Source organism: Simochromis diagramma, unplaced genomic scaffold, assembly GCF_900408965.1.
Source record: "Simochromis diagramma unplaced genomic scaffold, fSimDia1.1 OVJJ01000606.1, whole genome shotgun sequence".
Taxonomy (NCBI): domain Eukaryota; kingdom Metazoa; phylum Chordata; class Actinopteri; order Cichliformes; family Cichlidae; genus Simochromis; species Simochromis diagramma.
The window spans coordinates 570247-588100 of NW_024387233.1; the positions used below are offsets into that span (position 1 = coordinate 570247).

General features: G+C 42.4%; 1 protein-coding gene across 5 annotated transcripts in view; it reads left to right on the plus strand.

The window, feature by feature from the left end:
• The first annotated feature begins 25 nt into the window (after positions 1 to 25).
• The window catches only part of LOC120746924 (ensconsin-like), a 32856-nt gene continuing 15027 nt past the window's right edge, over positions 26 to 17854 (plus strand). For 3 of the 5 annotated variants that reach the window (XM_040052471.1, XM_040052472.1, XM_040052473.1), the window contains exons 1-6: positions 26 to 1500; positions 2459 to 2545; positions 3396 to 3449; positions 3666 to 3826; positions 13154 to 13292; positions 16182 to 16271. In XM_040052471.1, coding sequence (XP_039908405.1) covers positions 1464 to 1500; positions 2459 to 2545; positions 3396 to 3449; positions 3666 to 3826; positions 13154 to 13292; positions 16182 to 16271 — 568 coding nt within the window. In that variant the 5' untranslated portion in view covers positions 26 to 1463. The remainder of the gene's footprint in view (positions 1501 to 2458; positions 2546 to 3395; positions 3450 to 3665; positions 3827 to 13153; positions 13293 to 16181; positions 16272 to 17854) is intronic. The other 2 variants (XM_040052474.1, XM_040052475.1) reach the window with 1 other exon arrangement.

Genomic DNA, 17854 nt, shown 5'->3' on the forward strand with positions numbered 1-17854 from the left:
GGGCACTTTAAGCTGAGAACATTCAGGGCTGCAGGGAACAAAAGCTGGTATTTTTGTCCTTACAGTGTGGAGAGGCTGTGCAGGAAGTGACGACCTGCTGTGGTGAATCCTTCAGCCTCAGGCTCACAGTGTGCCTGCTCTTTGTCTCCAAATGGTTTTATTTAAAGTTGACCAGTCCTTCTGTCCCTTATTTAAGTTCTTATTTCATATTATTTCTACTCTTAAATGTTTACGTTGGGGAGAACAAAGACCAAGGAAAGAAGCTCAGTAATGCAGGCTTTTTCTGGCACAGCGCTTGCAAAAACAATACCTAATCAGATCAGAACCTTTGGTATCTGTTTATACTGCATTTATACTCTGTGTGTTTGTGTCTTATGTCCTGCAGGTTTTTCATAAAGGTCCATTTTACCACATTATTGGGTTTATGTAATATGATATAATTTGAATGCACACCGAAGCGGATTTTGACCGTTTTTAAGACATCGGCTGGTTTAGTTCGTTGGATTTCTGCAATTATCACACAAAAACATCTGTATCTGAGAGGCTGTGGTCCACACGTTAATTTTTTCTTTGTGATTTATTTAAAAACCTCATTGTTGTTATTTATAGCGCTGCCATCTGAGGCGACTCAGTAAGCGTGTGTGTGTTTTGATCTGAAAACAGTAGCACTGACCCACATTTACAGCAGCTATCCTCACGGTTTGCTATTATCTATGACGTAACTGCATCGCTGGGGCCGGCACGTGCGGCCTGTCACGAGCCAATTTCAGCTAGTTTTACTGCCACGTGAGGAAGAGAGTGTCCTTTTGTGACGACAAACTGATTTAATCTGAAAAGTTACAAAAATGAAAGTAAGTGACATAAACATGTTGTAAAGCTGCTTTACATTGATTTATTCTTCCGCCAAGCTGCTTTTATAGTTCTGGGCAAGCGACAGGCGCTACCTGGTTGCTAAGCGACGCATAACAGCGCGAGTGGGCGCATTAATATGTAAATTAGCCAAATGTAAAGCGGTCACAGGTTAGTGTTTCCGTTTTAAACCAAAAAGCTGGAAAATGTAATATTATTTTTTTTACTACACGTTAGATACTTTTATAGTATCACAAAGAGCAATGTTTAATCTTTTTCTTTCATTCCAATGTTTTTATTTTTATTTTATGAAGTAGTCTCGACGTTTCGTTGAAGCTATCCTTGTATTTGAAGCTTTAAATATGGCTACATTGGCGGTATCGGTTCTGGTTTATCTGAGAGAAGTATATACGAGGACTGACATGAAGATTACGTTTTATAGCATCGAATAGAAATCCACTCTTGCTCCCCTCCCCTCCCTGTGCCTCCATCCTCCTAGCATCCTCCTAGACTTCTCCTGAGTCACTGTGTCGGACCGGCGCTCTCCTGTGTGGGGTACCGCGGGTTTAACGTCTTTCTGGCTCTTGTCACGTCCCTCTACTGGAAAACACTCGATGACCCAGGTGGCTCCAGGTCCAGCTGACATGACAGGTGAGAAAAATATACGCTCCTATTTATGAATCTTATATTAAATGTGTAGTATTGGCTGGGTAATCTTCCTACGCTCAGAAACGCCCATGGACAAACATTAACCCACAACCATTAACCTGGATAGGACTGATTCACGCTGCATTTTCATTTAAAGACCTTTAAAGAGTCATGCGTTACATCCGCATATACTGAAGAATTACTTTAGATATGTGCATCTGGAAATAAATTTTCCATGTGTAATGTTTCTTATGTTTAGGCATGGTTTTGCATGTTGCGTTGTACAAATATGTTGTTGCATTTCATATATAGAGGTCTACGTGAGTGATACACATCAAATGACGTCTTGGGAAGTATATTTTATGATAGGCCAGCATAAATATTCTAACTGATTATGTTTGCTATCCTACCCATTATATTGATTCCACCCATCCCTCTTTATGGCCTGTCAGCTCTTTAACCATCCACAGTCCTCGATCATCCTCTTAAACAAACAGCAGATTTCTGCATGTGATGTAATGTACACTGGAGACAGAGTGTGGGAGAGGGGACTTTTGGCTCATGTTTGCATGTATTTGCATATCTAATGCCTGTATGTTAAGACCACTGTTTGTTTTTTTTAAAAAAAACCATTGAATGCACAGAGCGCGGTGGATAGTTGCCCTTTGGCTGCTTTCAGGCTGTCAGTTTGACAGATTAAGAGGGGAAAAAGGAGCAGGAAGAAGGCCGGAGGTTACACTCAGGGGTCTTGCTCTGACATCTGACCCCCAGAGGCGAAGCAGTGACTGACAGAAAATGTATTGCATCTGGACGCCCTGTGACTGATAGCTTTCTTAATCCCTGCTCTTCCATATTGACAAACAGAGTGGTCACGTTTGCCGCTCTGGCTTTACATTTTTAGCTTTATTTTGCTTCTCGGCCAAGTGTGAATCATGTCTGACTCTTCTCTCCCGAAACACAGCGCTGGTCCCTCCTCCTGCGCCAACACTGCTCGCCAACAGGCACGCATCTCCTTCTCGATCACCATCCAATCACAGGAGCCCTCCAGGTAAATGTGTAATCTCATCATAGCCTTTTACATACTCCCAGTATTTTAATAAAGAAGAAGGTGACAGTTCTATTTATAGAGCGCCACTTCAAAACAACAGTCATCTCCAGGGGCTTTATTTAGTGAGCTGAAAACAAACTGCACAATCACAGCATCCCCTATGAGCAGCACTTGGTGACTGCAGGAAGGAAGAACTCTGTTCTGATAAAATCAAGCACAGGAAGTGAATGACTTTGCAAAACAAAAACCTGCAAGAGAGATTAAACAAAAGTTAATGACACAGTCATATTCGTGGAAGCTTGTTTCTGTCCCTGGAATAAAACAAAAAGGTTCTTTTGCCCCTCAGAAGTCAAAATTTTGGGTTATTATTTCAGGATTTCTGCTTACTAACGAAAACTTCTGAGAAGATGACTCAACTTGGGAAAATAACCTGAAGATAAGAGTTACTGAGTGAAATTTTTAAGATAGCAACCTGAAATTTTGACAACAAGCTTCTGTACACTTATTTATTTAATATGTGTTTGTTGAAGGACATATCCTGGTCAAAAAATGACTGATGATTCTTCATAATCTTATTGGAAGTCTAAGGAAATGCCATCCAGAGTCAGCGTCCGGTTAGACACTGAAACATAGATAGGTGCAAACTAACGTTAGTATTATTTTTGAGTCATTCCCGTGTTTGTCTTAACTGCTTTTCAGATTGTGTTTTTGTGTGGTTAAAATTCCAAACAAAGTGAATGTGATTACATGTAGGGGTGGAGCTAAAGCAGCATGATAAAACATGAACGATATCAAACATATGTAGAACCTGCAGGCGGCCAAACTAATCACTTAATTTTTCCTTTTACAGGCTCCCAGCTGCATTTAGCAAAAGAGCAAAGCAACGACGGAGAGAAAATTCGAGGTATGAGCGATTGTCCAGCTGGTGTAGCTGAGTGTGGTCTGTCTGCTTCATCTGTCACTGGCAAACGCACACAGATTGTTGGAGGCTTTCCTGTGATACGCAGTGTGCTGTATAGTGGATCAAGAAGTGCATTATTTCCCTTAAAATGTTGTGGAGGAAACAGTAGAAGTTGAGTTTCTAAATAAGTAAATAACGAATACCCCGGTGTGTGCGCAGAGCTGTCGGAGGAGCTGCAGGATAAAGAGCGTCGCGTTCAACAGCAACTGGAACGCTGCGCAGAGGAGAGAGGGAGGAAGATGGAGGAGCAGAGGAGGAAGGAGCAGCAGCGCAAGGTGGCGGCCGTGGAGAAGAGACGAAAACAGCAAGAGGCGGAAAAGGTCAGAGGTCACAACACACTAATGCGTCGTTCCATTTAACTGGGAAGCCCGATGTTAGAACGATGTCATCCCAAGATAAGCGAGTTCCAGTGGTAAAGTCAAAACAACTGGATTTGCTTTGCTCTTTAGAAAGGTAGAATTCACTAGCTAAACAGCGTGAGGCTTGGTTTTTGTGCTTAAAATCAAAGCTTCTGCTCGTTCCTGCACAGGGTCTGGTCTGTTCTCCACATTTGGCTTTTTAAGCCACTTACAAATAAAGCTTTCTACCACTGTCTTCATTGTTAGGTGGGGGCTGGTGACCTGCTCTGACTAGGAATTCAAAAAATTCTGTCTTTGAACTTCAAATGGAACGGACCATAACCGTGCTTTCAGATAACATGAGAAGAGTAGAGACCCACCAAGGCTCTGAAGCATATGTGGCTTCAGATAGGGTTTAACTAATGACAGGGTTATTGGGAAAGAAAGATGAGCTTCGCTAGCTCTCTGCTGCTTTGGGTTTCAGGTCATTTGTTTGCATTGCAGACTGTCAAGGAAAAATACAGTTAACATAAGAGGCGAGTCAATTCATGGGCGAATAGTGTGGTTGGGAGAAAAATCTGACTTTGTGCAGGCTTTAAAAAAACTGCTAACACAGCTAAACTGCAAACAGTACTAGTGAGCTAAAGGGGATACGCACAGCTAATTCATTCAAACCCCTTGGGGCTGGTCTGGTACCTGGTTGCCAACTAACAACCAGGTTAGCTAAAAACTGCTGTAACTTGCTTGCTAACATTTCATGGCTGTTTCTCAACATGCATACTTGTGAAACATACAAGTACAGCTCCAGTTAAAAGTCCACTGTGTTCCTGCTCCACCCATCAAGGATGCTTCACCTGCATACATTTGGAACGGAAATCAAAAGTAGGGCCAAACTCTTACATTTTGAATATATTAATGTTTCTGTGACACAAAATAAACCTTTAAGATGTTTTTAGTCGAGAATGTAGTTGTGGTTAACCTCAAATATGTGATTTATCAAGATATTGCCTATTTGTACAAAAGGTCTGGCGTTTTTGGAGATGTCCACCCCCCTAGTTTAACAACCAGCCTCTTGCCTCGCCAGCTAGCAGCAGTTTTAAAAATGATCCGTGGGAGCCGGGTGCTCTCGGCAGGTAACATGAGCTCCGACTGCCTGACTCCAGGCACATCCTTTTCCCTACTCTGTAGACATTAAATGCCGGGTATGATTCACTTAGGTCTTCTCTGTGGGGTGATCTTTGGTTTATTTCAGTGTTTTATTTATGCTTAAAATATATTTTTTTAATAATCTGTTTTGTAAAGAACTCTGTTATTATGCATATCATATGCACAGGCCAGTAAATGAAATTAAGGGTTAAAAATGTATTTGAGGGGAAAATACTAACTGTGTCCTCCCACCTTGGAGAGGTTCAGACTCTCAAATGAACTTGCGAAGCATGAACTAGCAAGAAAAGCCCTCATACCTCAGTAGGAATGCTAGCTGGCTAGCTTGCCTAATTACTTCAATATGATGCTAAATTCTTTGTAGTGTCAGATAATTTTATCCATCGATAAATCTTCTAGAACAAACAAACATATATAACTAACATTTAATTTCTACAGTAATAGCTATTATCATGAGGGTAGTTAGCCAGTTAGCTGTACCTTAGCCACACAGCGTGTATCTGATATTGGCAGCTTTAAGCTAGAAAAATACTCTTTTGTAAGTTTTTAAAAGGTCATTAGTATGAAATCATTAATTTAGACAGCATCGAGACAATAATGTAATCAATCATCAAGAAGGTCAAAACTGGATTATCATCCAGCCCAGGTCACACAGACTTTATGCTTCTCAGTGAAATAAAATCTGAGCTGTGCTCCCCTCAGACTGTCTCCTCCTTCATCTCCCCTCTTCAGAAACCTGATCACAGGACAGTTATTGGAAAGACAGGCTTTCTCTGTTTTCCACCACTGATCACTCTTTTCCCTTTTCTGTCTGTGAGCTCGCTGCTCTCCAACACTGAATTATTAACCGTGTCGATCCATAATCGAGTGAGTGTGTTTCCAGCTGTGTTGTCAGGCTGAACCAGAGCTTAGGAAAGTCCTGAGTAATTAATGCAGAAGCTCTAAAGACTTTCTGCCAGCAGACCAATTGTGTGCATTCAGCTGAAACATGAAAAGTTTAGCTGGCTGCTTGTCTGCAGACTTAAAGTTACTGGACATTATTGTTTTCCTGAGCAGGGCACCATCTCCAGGTTTGGGATTTTGAAATTCTCTCCTCACCTTATTGGCAGAAAAAATCAGCAACCAAAGACAAACCAGGATATGAGATATAATAAGATATAACAGAAAGCAGTCATCTGTGGTGTTATGTGTAGATGAGCGATGCATTAATATTCAGGTTCAGCTGAACTGTGATTGAAGTTCCAATATTTTGCGGCCACTGCGTCACCTGAAAGTCAAAATTAAAATTCTTACTTCTTGTATGAAGAGCTCTCTTCTGTGATTTTAGTCCGGCCACTCTGCGTTTCATGATTATCTTCTTGGGCATCTCCAGTCTGCAGCACAGCTGATTTTCTACATCTTTCTCTGGAGGCCGTCTTCTGACCTCGTACGCTGAGCCCTCAGAGGCGTCTTCATTGAATTAAACTTACGCCAACATCAACTCATGTTTCAAACTGATTCGCCTGAAGTAGAGATCAGTAATGGACTGAAGATTGTTTAGTTCATTTCTTTCTAAGTCCAGTTCATATTTTCACTGTCCTCTGTAATTATCACACTACATCATATTGTCACAATACTGGCGCTGTTTTTGTATCCTCAGTTGGCTGTGGGTGCTTCCCTGTCCCACAGCTTATTCTACCACATTTTTAGCACACGTGGGGATAAAAAAAATCCTATAATACAAGAATGAACATTTCAAATAAAATTATAGTTAGATTTTCATCAATTAACTGGGCTTGTTAGATTGTGTCTTTCCACCACCGACTCAAACCTCTCTAAACACACTGGGCGTCATTCTCGCTCATGTTTTTTAAGATGTTCCACACACGACTTTTTGAGGGCTGTAGTCAACTTTGGCTTTGCATGTTTCTCTTGTTTGTACAGAAGCATCTGATCTCATCAGGCCACACACTTTTCTGGCCTGAGACCTGGTAGGTAGTGGGACCAGTGTCGCTACAAGGGAGGAATTCCAGTTCCTGTTAATCCCACTGTGCAGAAATCGTCTGCACTTCAGCTGGGCGCGTTTGTAAGAATAAATACAGTGAATGCAGCTAAATGTGTCACATATACCGCATCACGCTGAAAAAAACAGCTCTCTTACAGTGAGGCTGACTTAGCCTGAAATCAAGCAGTGACATGTGGAGCACTTACAGAGTGCTGTTTCATTAAAATCAAAAATTGGAACTATTTATTGAGCAACTGTTATTAAAAACCGGATTAAATTTTCCAAAAGAAAAATGTTTACGCTGCAAAGTTTGCATTGTTTCTACAGCTCCACAGAGCCCCACTCATCCTGGCCTCTGTGTGGAAGAGGAGAGCTCTTCTTTGTTAGAAGTTCTCTGTCGAAGCAATTTTTCTTTGTGCTGCTTGATAAAAGCTGGCAAACGGCTCAGAGGCACATTACTGCCACCTTCTAGCAGTAGTAGCACATTACAGCTTAGCAGGCGCTGGTAACAACAAGGGAAAAGTATATATTAAAAAATAATCCATAAGCCATTCAGCATTTCTGCGATCTCTTATATGACCATTCCTACTACACTGCAGACAAAGGCAGTAATTGTCTCCTTTGCTGGACTATTTCTTTAAATCATAATCCTGTGAAATGACTCAGATTCACAGACGGATGTGCAGCAGATATGATGATGTAGCTGTGGTGTGGGATCCTGCTGAGCTGCTGAGACGAGCTCTTTCTGTTTTTACTTCGTCTTCTTCAGAAGCAGTGAAACACTCTGCGTGAGTCATGAGTGGGCATCACTCTGCCTAAAACCACTGACTCGTGTTATTACACTGCTGAATTAATGATCGGCTGTGTCGTATCGAGAGCATACATTTCTGGTGGTCGTTGGAAAGCTAACCAGCACACAAGGGGTTAACAGGTGGTGCACAGAGAGGAGAGAGAAGAAGAGGAGGAGGAGGGGGATTATTATCTCTATTGATGTGGAGGCTCTCTTTGACTGCTAACAGCCTCCACCTCCTCCTCCACCTCGTGTCTTCCGCCTCATATGCATAACTTAATGATATAATGATCAGCTGGGCTCACGGGACGATGACATCACCTCCAGCGTATCGTGTGTCGTTTACTGGAACAGACAGTCGATGCTGTGACAAGCACATATTTCACCTTTGAAGCGGAGAGCAAAGCTGCAGGATCGAAGTGCTTCACGTGACGAGAGAGTTAATGCAGGATCCAAACTAAAACAAAGCAAAGTACTTAAAACGAAATAGCTTGTAGTCACAGTGCGGGATGCATTTTTTAAATTTATATTGATTGTACCAGGAAGGAGAGACCTCACCAGGACCCATAAACCACATTCAAGAAGATTTTTGATCATCGTTTAGCACTGATAGATGAAAAACAATGAATCCATTATAAAAATATAACAGTAATCCTTTGCAGCTCCATAAATTCATTAGCTAACTAATCATTTGTCAGTATTTAAAGCAGATAAGTTCCTCCATGTTCTGTGGTGCAGTGTGCTACTGAGCTTTGGTTGCACGAGGCTTGTGTTAGAGGCTACTGCGGGCCTTTCTGAACCAGTCAATAAATAGTTTTGTCTATGAAACAAAAATAAAAACTGCTTTCAATGGCTCCTTTATTCACAAGGAGTCACAACAGCGGGTAGCCTCGTATGCTCGATTTGGCTGATGTTTCACGCCCTTCCTGACACAAACCCCACAGGGATTTGTCTCCTCCCAGGATCGAACCGGGGTTCTTGTGCTTTTTAGGTGAATCTATAAACCAGGAATAAAACGAGGAGAAGATACCAGTCAGAATCACCTGGATTTTAAAATGTTTCCTATCCCAAAAAGAAGTTTTAAAGTCTCTCACCTTTTAGAAGCAATAACGTTTTAATGAGTAGTCATCGGAATAGTTGTTTTTTTATCGTCTGTTGATGAATTTCAGTTATTCCAGCTCTGCATTGGAGTTTAGTGGTTTTAAAACTAGAGATAATAGAATCCTTTAAAAAGGATTTTAAATCCTTTTTTTTGCAGACTTATTATTTTAGTGTTTGTCTCTGCAGTTAACTCTTTATAACGCCTCAGATTTATTAATTGGCCTCGTACAAATCAAATTTAATGTGTGTGTGTACATTGAGGTTTCTCATGTGATGTCATGTGCACGCTGCTCGGGAGTTTTCCACCATGTTAGATGTGTGTGGTGGGGAGGGATGCTACAGTGGGTGTGTTGTCACGGCTGACCTCCATCATTTGATCATGCCTCCCCGTTTGAGTATGTCGCCGGGACCTGCTTCACTCTGTGTGGTGTGAAGCAGCACCTCCCAGAAACCAAAGCAGAGGAGGGTAATATGGTCAAACCTTCTGTTTATGAGAGGCAGCCAACAATCCCAAAAAGCTGATTCTGTTCATGTGGACGTAGCGTTTTCATAGTGGGAGCAGCTAAAGTGGATCGTTTCAGACAGAGGATAAGCTGAGGGGCTGCACAAAGGCTCAGTATAACATAAAACCAGATTATTTTGAACTGAGAATCATGCAAAGCTACTCTAATAAAGCCCAAGAATAAAATATGCAGAATGGATTTAATATTAGTCTGAGGTTATTTTGGAGATAAAAACTGAACCTGGTTCATTTTTGTCTAAATACTATCACTTTGAGTAGTGTTATTAATTACTGACCGTGTCTTGTTGACAGCTCACCTGCAGCACTCGACTCTTTGTTTTATTTGTCTCATGAACGGTTTGTGTTGAATCCTTTCATCTCATCAGACAGGCTTACTTCACATTCAGCACTGCAGAGGTAAACGAGTCCATTATGACTAACTCTGCCACGTTTGCCTTGTAAATCATCTCAATCAGCTCTGCCGCTGATAAATAAAGCAAATTGCACTCTAGTAAAAGTACTCATCAGGAGTCAGTTATGAGGGGACCTGCAGGCTGCTCATCCATCCCAGCCCTCCTCTCTATCTTTGATCTTCCACTCTCTTCCCACATCTTCACTCCCTCCCTCACCTTCATCACATTCTGCTGTCTCCCTTTAAGTCCTGACTCCCCCTCCCCCGCAGCCTCTCCCTCCTCCTGCAGTTTTGTGCGTGACTGTGCATACACCTTCACCCCACCCCCATAGTGCTGAGGTGGGGCATTTCCACCCACTCCATATACAGACAGTACACTGAAGCAGTGTTTCAGCTCTGTCCTGGGCAGTTACTCTGCATGGGCCACCTTAATGGTCGATGATTGGAAATCCAGTATGACCAGAAAGCTGAGCCACATAAAAAGCAGACGGCTCACTTTTTACCCTCTGCAACAAACACAGAAACAGCTCAGTGTACAAACAGGTATAATATGAATAAACAAATAATAAATACACATAAAAATAAATGCAGGGATGATAATATTTACCTCGTAAGGCAATGAGAACATCACTAAATGGAAAATGCTTTTCTTCTGGTCTTACATTTTTACATAAATATAAATAGTTTCAAATAAAAGTCTGTTTTCTAAAGAAGGACAATCGGACAACCCAACAAATTTGCAAACATTTAACATTTATTTATTTTTAACAAATAAACAGTTTAAATATGAAAAACAGCAAATATCAAAATAAAACAAAGGGGCCTTTACAAATATACCTGAACCTGAAATATTCTTTAATCTTAAAAGGCTTCAATTTACTGCTTTAATATATCTGAATATAATAACAGCTCATTTTAGATTCAGAATGTGTCTGATTTCTTTAAGGTGCCTGGAGCCTTTATTTGGCATCCTACATGTTTATATTCATCAAATATGAATGTCAAAATAGAAATAAGTGTCCGTCACTTAATGACATTAGGAAACCCGACAAAGTCATGAATCTAAAAATGAACCCTAATTAAGTGTTTTTAATACACCAGTGAGGACTTTAACTTTGCTTCCATGAATTTATTCCCTGGATTTAACTTTTCAGGTAATTGACTCCTTATTTTGCCCCTTAAAACATTTAGATTTATATAAATGTGTTTTATATATATTTGAATTCTGCCTTTCAGAGGTCTCACGTGTGCTTCGACGTGGGATCTATGATTTTCTGACTTATTTCCTGGTGTTGTGTTATTGAGGTTTGTAGGGCTGTTTGTAATGCAGAGCTTTAGTTGTTCTGGTTTTTGTTTAGTTTTATATTGAGTTTTTGCGCCAGTCAACTATTTTGTTATTTCTTTTTGTGGCCGTAGTTTTGTGTCTCTAGTGTTAGCGGTCTTTTGTTTATTTCCTGTTTTACTTTGAAGGTTGGCTTTCTTGGATGTCTTCCATTGGTATTATTTCCTCCTTCATTATTGTCCGTTCGCCCTGATTATCTTTACCTGTGCGTATTTACCTTCACCTGCTTGTCTGCACATAAAGCCCTTTGCCCAGCTCCGTCTTGTGCTCTTTGACTTTTCTAGTGAACCTGTCAGCTTAAATAAACGCTGCACTTTGCTCGACCTCTGAACTGACCTTCAACGCTCTTATATTGAACATCTCAAAATAATTGTCAATATATCTCTTTTTCAAACGACAGAGCCAACAAACTTTGTCGTTTTTTTGTGGCTGGGATGCCGGCTAACAAAGAGCGAGAAGTGCCGATAAAATAAGAACCAGCCTCGAGCTGTTGTCGAGTGAGGTGAACTTTGGAAATGTCAACATGTCACGTTTGCATGCAGCGCAGAGTAGTTTGGATTTGTCCCGTGCATCTCAGGTCTGGGCGTTGCAGATGCTGACGGGGTGTTTTTATTTTAACTGTGTGGTTTATTTAAAAAATCTGCTGTTGGTGCGTTTTTATAATGCAAGAATCCAAATTTTATGAAGTCTTTTCTTGGCTGAACGTCCACCTGAATGGTTGGATTTTTGAGGCGTCACTTGAGGCCACAAGGTGTTTTAGGGAGAAATATTTTCACATTCGTATTTGTATGTATTTTGCATGTGAAATACTCTGCATGTGCATACAGTGCATCTACAGCTGTAAGCACAATAGGGCAATCAGACATTCACTAAGTAATAATGATGCTCTGGAACAAAGGAGCGAGGTCCTCTATAGTAACAGCAGCACACAGCTCACAGCAGAGGGCAGGAGGTTTGCATCCAGGGTCTTTGTCTGTTTTCCCAGTAGCTTAGGTTTCTCTCTTGCTCAAGGACAGTGTTGCAAAACAGAATTAGGTTGCATGTAGCAATTTATAGTATTTTATTTGGGTGTGTCAATGTGTGATAAGTTAAAATTGTGCTGAATGGGCTCTCACTCTGTGATCTGGAGCAAAATCCTTCCCACAGATAATAGAACAAGGACCTCACCGTGACTCCAGCATGTAGACATTAAGAATGTAAATCATTAGGAATAACAGCTGTCTCGCCATAACATTTCTTTAATATACAACAGAAATGTCTCTGTGAGTTCATACAGGCCCAAATCCATGAAAGATTTTTATTGTTTTCCTCAAACTGTGAGCATGATGTAAGATTAATAATTGTACCCAGTCATGGTTTACTAATCTGTGTCTGCCAGTCACTCCCCAGTGCCGAGTGTGTGTTTTTATTTTCTAGGAATGGTTATTGTCACACTGCAGCATGCATGCAGTCCAGAGGAAAAGGTAGAGGAAGGCAAAAGGATGAAAGAAATGCAACCAGTATCAATCTCTGATCCACCCACCATCTGTGTGTGTGTGCAGGCATGGTCCCCTGTGTAAACGTGTGTGTTCATGCATGTGTATGTATGTGGTGGGGGTGGTGACGGGCTGCATTTTGCCTCCTCCCGTCTGACTAAAGTGCTTCAGAAACAGACTCAGTCATTAGAGAGGGAGTGGGTGATCGACATAGAGAGAGAGAGGGAGAGAGGAAGAGAGAGAGGGAGGAGTGAATTGAACTGCGAGGTGGGGGAGAGGGAGAGAGGGAGCGGCAGACGGAGGAGAGAGAGCGAACAGAGCTGCTGTATCACTGAGTGGCAGACGGGCGAGCGAGGGCTGGTGACCACCAGCAGACAGCAAACAGACGAGCGCGAAGAGGGGCGAGGCCGCTGCCGCTGCTGCTGCATGCGGTAACCATGGCGCAGCCATCTCCGAGTGCATCGCCCGGCATCCGTCGCCGTAGCGATGGCTCGGTAAGAGAATCTCTCTTCTTCCCTGTTTCTGAACGTAACGAGCAGGAGAGGCTGGAGGCCATGGTACGCCGAAGAGCCGGGGGCCCTGAAAGGCGAGGAGGAGGAGGTGGAGGAGAAGCCCGGGAGCACCTGGATAACAGGCCTAAACGGTGGACATGGGGAGGACCGCCTGATGGAGTGGAGGGTGAGTACCAACAGAAATGATGATGATGTCATTGGAGGGTGGGTTTGATTTCTAGAACTCGGGGGGGTTGGTAGTGATGGAGAAGTGGAGAGATGTTTCAGGAGGAGGAGGTCTGGAGGTCAGGAGGAGAAGGGGGGGTAGCTGTGGGAATAAAGGGTGGAGACGTAAAAGCAGAGGACAAAGAGCAGGTGAAGTGAGGATATAGAGAAGGAGAAAACACAGCGGGGCAGTGGAGGAAAAGGGTGGGGAGGCTGCAATGCAGGAACGCTTTGTCTCCAGACCCCTTCAGGCTTTAGAGAGACTCGGAGTGAGTTCATAAAGCTTCAGCCTGATCAGACGGGGTCAAGCTGTGCCTGTAAACTGCTGTTTAAACGTGCTACAGGTGCCGGCTTATTTTTATGTTTGTGTGTTTTATTTCCGAGCTGGGATGCAGGACTAATTCTCAGAAGACCTTGAACGCAACAAGGCGACACACATAAACAAAGTGCGACACAGGGCTGTTCACTGAGCCAACTTCCATCACTCGTATTTTATCTCTTTTCTTCACCGTCACTCTTTTCTGAGATGTTTTCTGTCTTCTTGTCGGCCCGAGCCTGGCTCTATGCTGTGGTGCATTCATAACGCCATCAATTATTCACAGTACCCACCAGCTGAGCCGGGATCGGGTCCACCAGGCAGCTCCTCTGGCTCCGGCCCGGCTGACTGGGGAAGAGGCGCTGCTCTGGGATCTGTGGGGCCCGGCAGAACGCTCACTGCAGCAGAAACGGCACCAGCTCATCTTACAGCTCGATTAAAGGACAGACACTCACCCAAAGACGCAAAGTGTGTGTTTTTGTGTGTGTGTTTGTGTGCTGCGTATTTTCCTCTGGTCCCGAGCTCCAAAATGAGCTGCTACTTTATTCGAACAAGGTGTTCAGGCCGTGATAGCAGCTGCTGCAGATTTTTACCCAACCGGGATCACAGCAGATACACAACCCTGTGAAAAAAATATTAGGATTTCTTTTATGTGTGTCCATTTTCAAAGGATTTTTTCTCCTCTTGTTGCCAAGACTTGGGGGAATAATTTAAAAATAAGCACTGAGATTACGGTTATTGATCCGAACTGGCACCGGGTGATGTTAATACAGGAGCATTCAAAGGGACCCAGCAGTATATCTGTGTATGCGTTTTTGGACAATGGCACTTTCCTTTTTAATGTTGCGTCTGTACACCACCACAGTGGAGTTTAAATCACACAGCCGACATGTGATTGAAATGCAGGCGTTCATCTTTAATCCCACGGGGCCTTGTGGAGCTCTGATCAGTTGTGCAGCATTTGCCTGAATCTGAGGAGAGTATAACCCTGTACGCTTCACAACTCGTCCCGCTGCTTCTATCAGCAGTCACATCATCAATAAATACTACTGACCCACTTCCACTGGCAGCCACACATACACATGTCAAAACATTGCCTGCACCATGTTTGACAGGTGATGTGTTATGCTTCAGATGATGAGCTGCTTGCCTCTTCCAGTCGTCCTGGTCCTGGTTAATCTTGGTTTCAAAGACTTTCTTTCAGAACTCTTTTAGATGTTTTCTTCTTGTTTTCAAATGGTTTGCATCTTTTTATAAACTCTCTTTTACATAATGTAACCTATGTTCTCTTAGAATGTTCTTGATTGGTTAGATGTTGTTGTTGGATGTTTTCTTAAGCAAGTAATGAATTCTGTAATCGTCCACTTTAGTTGTCTTCTGTGGTCTTTCAGGCCTTTTGATGTCCCTGAGCTCACCAGTGTCTTCCTTGTTTTTGAGAATGAACCAGATTATTGATTTGGCCACTACGAAAGGTTTTTTTTGTCTTTTATACACCGATCAGTCTTAATAGTCATGACCACTGTCATATGAAGGGAATCACTCTGATTGTTTCTTCATCATGACACCTGTTAGTGCCATAATGAAGATTATCTGTTCATCGTAGCACTGCTAACACTGCTAACACTGCTAACAGCGCATCAAGTGGTCCAAGAAGGGAACAGTGATGAACCAGCGACAGGGTCACATGAAGAACAAAGGCCGGCTCTGCTCCGATCCAACAGATGAGCTGTTATAGCTGAAATTGCAAAAAAGGTCATTCCTGGTAGAAAGGTGTCAGAATACACAACACATTGTATGTGTTTGCTGTTTCTGTTGCAAACAGCTGGACACAATATTATACAAGTCATAATGTTGTGCCTGATCGGAGAGAGTTTATTTTGGCCTGTCGGCCTAATGACGGCCTCCTTCACTTGCACTGACGTGTCTTTGGATGTCACAGTGACAGTTTCAGTGAACAGCTACCGGCACACTCCACTTCTTTTATCTGCTGAATTTGTCATAAAATAATGAGGAACCAGGCCTCAGCCGGCCAGCTGGTTGTCAGTCAGTTAAGTTACTGAAAATGGGAGACTGTGTGAATCCAATACTCTAATAACACATGTTCACTGTTTGATTTCAAATCCTCTGTGGTGGTGTAAAGAATCAAAACTACAAAAATGTCCAGCGTCATTGTTCAGAACCTGTACATCTGCCTACATGCTGAACATGGTAGTTTAAACAGTTCTCTTACAGCAGATGTTGCTTGAACCTCCACATGATGAGAACAGGATCTTAGATCTTCCCTGAGAGGGCAGTGACACTTCTTTTGCACGTATTCGCTTCACAGCTTTGTTGTGTTTCACTCTCCCTCTTGTTGGCTCGTTTGCCTTTACAATGTTTTTGAACAGATTTTGATGCCTCTTTCACTTTAACCCAGCGTGTGTGTGCGCACCGAGCTTGGTTGTTGTTTTCTGTTTGTATGCCTGTCATGTGTGTGTGTGTGTGTGTGAGTATGTAATGCTTTGCTTTCTCCGCTCTGCTTCACCTGCTGCCCAGGTAACCCTAAGACCCCACCCTGCCATGCCATTGGCTCCGCTCAGCCCAATGAGCTTCCTGCTGCTTCCAGTGCCAGCCAGTCCCGTAACGGTACAGACCACATGACTATGTGTGCCACACCCACCCACCGCCACCCTGCAGTCGATCCTCTGTTTGCATGTTCGTAGCTGTAGCGTCATCCTGAAGTGTGTGATAGTCGTGTGTATTATATTTCAATCCTTTTAAAAATGTTTGCACTGATTTTTGTCACGACTGTTCTTAGAGGACCTAATAAAACGCGCTCCACCAGCGATAAATTGGAATATAAATCTGAATATTTGTAAACAAAGTTGCAGCAAAAAAGTTTGCACAGGTTTCCTCTGCAGTAAATGTAGCAGCATGTGCAGTATGTTGGCACACCTCAGTGGACGTGAGTTTTGTCAGCCATCATGTATTTTTTTGTTTTTTTTAGCTAGAGTGGCCGTGCTTATATGAGAGGGTGGAGTACTAAGCTATCAGCTAACAATAGCTGGCTTTGTTACCAGCCGGCATTCATACAGACACAGATAGCTAATAATGAGTTATTAGACTTTCATTCACCAAAACTGGAGCACAGACAATGTGTTAGTACAATTAACTGCACAGTAATCAATATCATTGGTCCACATGAGTTACTCCAGTTAACTGAGGTGAAGCCTGGCAGACAGCTGCAGCTGCATTCGCCTTCCTCGCCATCCAACTTTCAGTCAGAGCAGCACAAGCCTAACTTTGTCCTTAAAACAATTCTAATAAGTAAATTGTAAAAATATCTGTTGCTGTTATGAAGTAGGAAACTATCCAGAGGCAGCGTTTTTTAAGCAGGCTGTAAACACATTTATTTTCTGAGTAAAAGTTGTAAATGTTAACATATTTCAGTGCCACATGTGGCACAGAAAAGGAGGATCTATGCAGAAGCATAAAGAAAGGCTGAAAGAAACAAGTCAATATATTCAATTTAAAAAAGGTGATAACGAAAGAAGCTTTTTATTAAAGCTCAACACGCATAGAGTTTAGGTGTATGTATGGTTATATTTACTACATGTACAGGTAACTACATTATCATTTATTATCTGGCCATACAACAGCCTCCACTGCTGAATCTGCTCATCAAAGGACAACATTGTGCTTTAACTTTTCAAAGGTTTTTACAGACATTTTAAAGCTAAAAATGTTCCCAAATCCTTAATGTGTGAAATCTTTACTCAGAAAAAAATCCCTGTAGAGCTCTAAATGTTTTTTAACGTTTACAGGAGCTTTGACCTTCACACAGTGGTGACAGCGCTGATCGGAAAGAGTTAAAACCAATCAAATGCGTGACCTCCGACCCACTCAGTGTGTGTTATTTGTGTCAGCTGCCGGTGTTCTCCACCCATCTTCATCAACAGTGCCGTCATATCTCCTCTTACTGTCTAATGAGCATCTGGTTTGAAAGCCCCACCACACATAACTGCGTATGCAACACACATGCTCTCCCACCCCCACAACAAAGGGCTGCTCCACTTCCTGTCTTCCTGGCCCAAGGCCTTGTTTAGCGATGCATACGTATTTTTCTCAGCAGGGAATTTTGTCTATGAAACACCCTGTTACTACACACACACACACACACACACACACACACACACACACACACACACACACACACACACACACACACA